Genomic DNA, 4677 nt, shown 5'->3' on the forward strand with positions numbered 1-4677 from the left:
CCACCCCCCACCCCCACCCTGTAATGAAATCAACAGTCTATGTAAACAGTTAAAGCTGTTACATGTTCAGTAGATTTAGTACCTAAGTGTGGTGTGTTATGCCCAGGTTACTAGATGAGTCAACAGCACAGACATTTAGAAGTTCTGGCTTTATAACTATCTTAAGGCCACCGAAGACAATCGGGGAAAGTAAGGCCACCGTAGACAATCAGGGAAAGTTTGAAAAAAATCTTTAGCAATATGGAACAGTCAAAGTTTTTTTATGAAATATACCTCACTTCCAAATGAGAAAAGTATTTATCTTGATTGACAACCACAACTTTGTAGTTTCAGTAGACCTGTAATTATTCACAATGGATTTTTTTTATTCCTGTATTCCTGAAATCTATTGTGAAAGGGGGTGCATGTTCCGAGATAACATTTCAACATCAGTATCATAGTAATATTCAATTCATTGAGGAAGACTGTTGGATAGGCTGTAAGTTTGTGTATCCTATGAATAAAAATAAATTGAGATACATTGGTAGTGACAAGCTTTGCTGCATCACATGACTTAGTAGATGTAGTCCCTACGAGAGCTTTGTTTCTGAACTAAAATCTCCCATATATTAGATGTGTGATATATATATATATTTCTCCTTATAAGGGCGTTTGTATGTTGGCATGGTTACAGCTGTTGTTGTCCATGATTGTTGGAGCTATACTTCCTGTTCATCCTCCATGTTTACATCACTATGGCAACAGTCGTCGTGGCAGCCTAGCTAGCAGCCATGGTTTCGAGTGTTTATTTGTTCCAATGATGTCTTGTCGTGCCCAGTATATTTAGATAATCTAACTTCATCAGTTCTTTAGTGTCTTTTCCAGTCAAAATCCAACATTACTAGTTTTGTAAAATGGCGAAAATTCAGGATTTATTTTTAATGAATCTTATTAATATATATTATAAATTAAGAAAAGAAATTTTACTTGGAGTTTTTAAATTTAAAAAGAATGAAACAAAATATTTAGAAAATATTAATACATTTTTTAGGGTTAAAAGATATTTGATCATTCTTGTAATTTTTTAAATTTTATAATAAATATATTTAAAAAAATATATATATAAAATAAAAGAATTTTTTTACTAAAATTATTTTTCATTTTTGAAAAAAATCAAGTCTATTTGACACATAGAGTTTGGTTGTGTTGTTTATGTACCTTTCTGTTTAATATAACTTTTAATTGTGGATTTTGGCGAGAAAAGATCGAGATTACTAACACTGTAGCCAGTCATGCGGAACACTCTGCTGCATGTGACACACCTGAGCCGTCACACTCCACGGTCCACCCTCTCCAGGTATTACATCTGCATCAGTGAAATTAAATTGGAAGGAAAAGAATCCTTCTATTCACAACAAAAACTGTGTTTAAGGATCCTCGTACCACTGCAAAAAAAGAGAACTTTTTAAGGAAATAATGATAGAGGTGAAGTAAACAACAGTGTTCTAACATGGCCCGACGGGTTCGAACCCATGACTTGCCAATCCAGGCGTGCTAGCCACCTGAGCTAGCTCATCAATGGTACAGTAATATTTGAAACTAAATCAAGGGGAGGTTACTGTGCATACAAAAAACCTGTGGAATTTTGTTGTGTTTTGCCTGCAGTGGGACGGGGATCCTTAATTATATGAATTCTTTGAATGGTAGAATGATTATTTCATCTTGAAATTTCTAAAATTGTTAAAAATATACAAATGGATTTAAAAATAAGTTTTTGAAAAGATAGACTTTTTCATGTCAACAAAAAAATAACTGAAAAAATTCCTTTGTACAGAAATGGTGTTTTAGTTTTATAAATTGGTCACTTTTAAAGATTTACTGTTTAGCAAAGCTTTTTGTGTAAGTAGTGACCTTGTGTTAGGAGGGAGAGGGTGAGGTGTTCGTTACCGTGGTAGTGTGTTCCGTCAGTCTGGTATTGCATCACGATGCATGTTGCTATGAGACTGAGCCCCTGTGTCCCTTACACAGACAAGCTTCGAGTGCTGGACACCGACATCATGGAGAAGATGAAGGACCGCCGAGCCCTGCTTAAGGAGATACTTAAACTTCACGAGATGGACAGTACACTGCGAATGCAGGTGAGGATTTTAGACTGAAGCGTCGGGATTCTTTGAAACTTACTGTTTACTCATTCACCCTGAAGTTTCATAATGAAATATTCCAACCTTTGAATTGGAAGAGTTTAAATGTGCCTGCAGGGGTGAATGAGTTAATAATACAATAACAACAGTTGCAAGCATTTTCTGTCCCGTACTCAAATTCACGACTTGAGTGTGGTCATCAATAGAAAGAAGGAATTAAAACTCTTGGGACAGATTTCTGCAGTTTCATCAAAGCTAGAACATTCTTGCACAGTCCTTAAGGGATGCAGCCATATTTGTTATAAGCAGATATACCGTATTAAGTGGAAATAAATCCATGCTTTAGATAACAGATATTTATGATTGACCTTTAGTTAGCCCTGGTTTAGACTGCCAGAAGAGTGATATAAAAAAAATGTATACATGCTTTTATAATTTTGGGTGTTAGCCCCCTGTATTTTCAGATTTGTGATCTACTGTATACCCTGAACATTTCGCTGCAGTTTAATTTTCAACTTTTTCACCGCCTGAAATGCAGGCAAATTTATCATAACAGCAAACATTAGTCAACAACCAAATTTACATAGTATGGTAACTAATGTGAAAGGAAAATTAACGCTGGACGTTTTTGGATTTTACAGGCGAAAGGTGAAAGTTTGACTGGGCGAAAATTTCCTGGTGTACTGAACATATTTTCGTTTGTTTCAATGTTGCTAATAAAGCAGATAGTTGTCTTATAATAAACTGCACATTGAATTGATGATTTAAATTTTCCATTCTAATTTTAGATGTGTTGTGTTTTGTGTTGCAGTTGAATACAGATACTGATCAACCAATAAACGACCTTCTACTGGACATGGCCCAGGAGTCGGAGGACTGTATCAATATGTTAAACAGTGCTGAATGTAGGTTTTCCCTGGGGGTAGGGCTGATGATCTGTGGTTAAGAGATGGGGGTTGGGACATGGCTCAGGAGTCAGAGGACTGTATCAATATGTTAAACAGTGCTGAATGTAGGTTTTCCGTGGGGGGGGGGCAGATCTGAGGTTAAGATATTGGGGAGGGGACATGGCCCAGGAGCCCGAATATGTTAAACAGAGCGAATGTAGGTTTTCCCTGGGGGTGGGGCAGATCTGAGGGTAAGAAATGGGGGTGGGGACATGACCCAAGAGGCAGAATATGTTAAACAGAGCGAATGTAGGTTTTCCCTGGTGGTAGGGCTGATGATCTGTGGTTAAGAGATGGGGGTGGGGACATGGCCCAGGAGTCAGAATATGTTAAACAGAGCTGAATGTAGGTTTTCCATGGGGGTGGGGCAGATCTGAGGTTAAGAGATGGGGATGGGGACATGGCCCAGGAGTCAGAATATGTTAAACAGAGCTGAATGTAGGTTTCCCCTGGGGGTGGGGCAGATCTGAGGTTAAGAAATGGGGGTGGGGACATGGCCCAGGAGTCAGAATATGTTAAAAAGTGCCGAATGTAGGTTCTCTAGGGGTGGGGCAAATTACTTAGGGGATGGATAATGGAGATGTACTAAGTGCCTAAGACCCAGAACTGAAGTTATGTGTTTATATTGGTGGTTTCCTTTGGATGGCATTACCTAATGGTGGGGCAGGGTACAAACTGGTCAGGGATATGGCATTGAAATTGACATTGGTAGGATATATAGCATGACCTTGTAATGGGATAGAAATGGTGTGACCTTGAAGTAGGGGTCAGAAGGATGACATGATTTGGGGATAGGGGTTGGAAGCTGAACCCTGATTCCAGGGAATGTCCTGGAAACTTTTTCCAGCAATTTTTAGTCAATATAAAAAATTAGAAGGGCAATTCGACGTATAATTACAAGAAAATGGATAAGAGGAGGGACAATCTTTAACTCTGTGGCCCCTCCAGGATTTCGCTGGAACTGGATAGCTGGATAAGTAGTATACATTTTGCTACAGGGTCAAGATATTATCTCGGGGTCAGGGACATGTTATGGAGGTTAGATAAGTTACTTGAGTCAAGTAACAAAACAATGCTTCATTGTACAAAATGAAACCCCATTATACTGCCACCATTTATCCAACATATCTTTTGGAATTTCAGCATTTCAGAGTGTTTTGGCAATGCAGTGAGGGTAAAATATGAAGGTATTTGAAAAAAAGAAAAAAGAAAGAAAGAGGACTCAAAATATGTCAATATCAAACAAGATGGAAATGAAATGAAAGGAGTCAAATAGATGTCAAACTTTTTAATATTTCACCTGGGTGTTAGAGACATGGGCTGTAGGTAGGGTTGGGTGTAATTATGGTATGGATATACGTCTTATTGCGGTGAGTGGGTCTTTGCTTAGAGCCAGGATGTAGAAATACTAAATCTACTCGGCAGTCAGAAGGTGTCTATTGAGTTTATTTATATGCACATTTAGGGATAAACATGCTTTAATCATGCACAATTTTATTTCTCTCTTTTGTATTACAGAATATTTTTATTGGCATATTGTGTTGTAATAACCCCAGAGGTGTTGTTGTGGGGTTGATATGTTGGTGTATAACCCCCCCCCCTCCCCCCTC

The 4677-nt window shown here is 38.1% G+C and overlaps 1 protein-coding gene across 17 annotated transcripts in view; it reads left to right on the plus strand.

Moving 5' to 3' along the window:
* LOC110465684 (rho guanine nucleotide exchange factor 11-like) overlaps window positions 1-4677 on the plus strand; it is a 140657-nt gene that overhangs the window by 119750 nt on the left and 16230 nt on the right. For 16 of the 17 annotated variants that reach the window (XR_002464641.1, XR_002464640.1, XR_002464639.1 and 13 more), the window contains 2 exons: window positions 2008-2117; window positions 2932-3025. The exons of the other annotated variant lie outside the window; for it this stretch is intronic. Coding sequence is in view for 13 of the 16 variants with exons in the window: in XM_021521660.1 (XP_021377335.1) it covers window positions 2008-2117; window positions 2932-3025 (204 nt within the window). In the remaining 3 variants the exon portion in view is untranslated. The remainder of the gene's footprint in view (window positions 1-2007; window positions 2118-2931; window positions 3026-4677) is intronic. 17 annotated transcript variants of the gene reach the window in all.

The sequence above is a fragment of the Mizuhopecten yessoensis genome, unplaced genomic scaffold (genome assembly GCF_002113885.1).
Source record: "Mizuhopecten yessoensis strain PY_sf001 unplaced genomic scaffold, ASM211388v2 scaffold11097, whole genome shotgun sequence".
Classification (NCBI taxonomy): domain Eukaryota; kingdom Metazoa; phylum Mollusca; class Bivalvia; order Pectinida; family Pectinidae; genus Mizuhopecten; species Mizuhopecten yessoensis.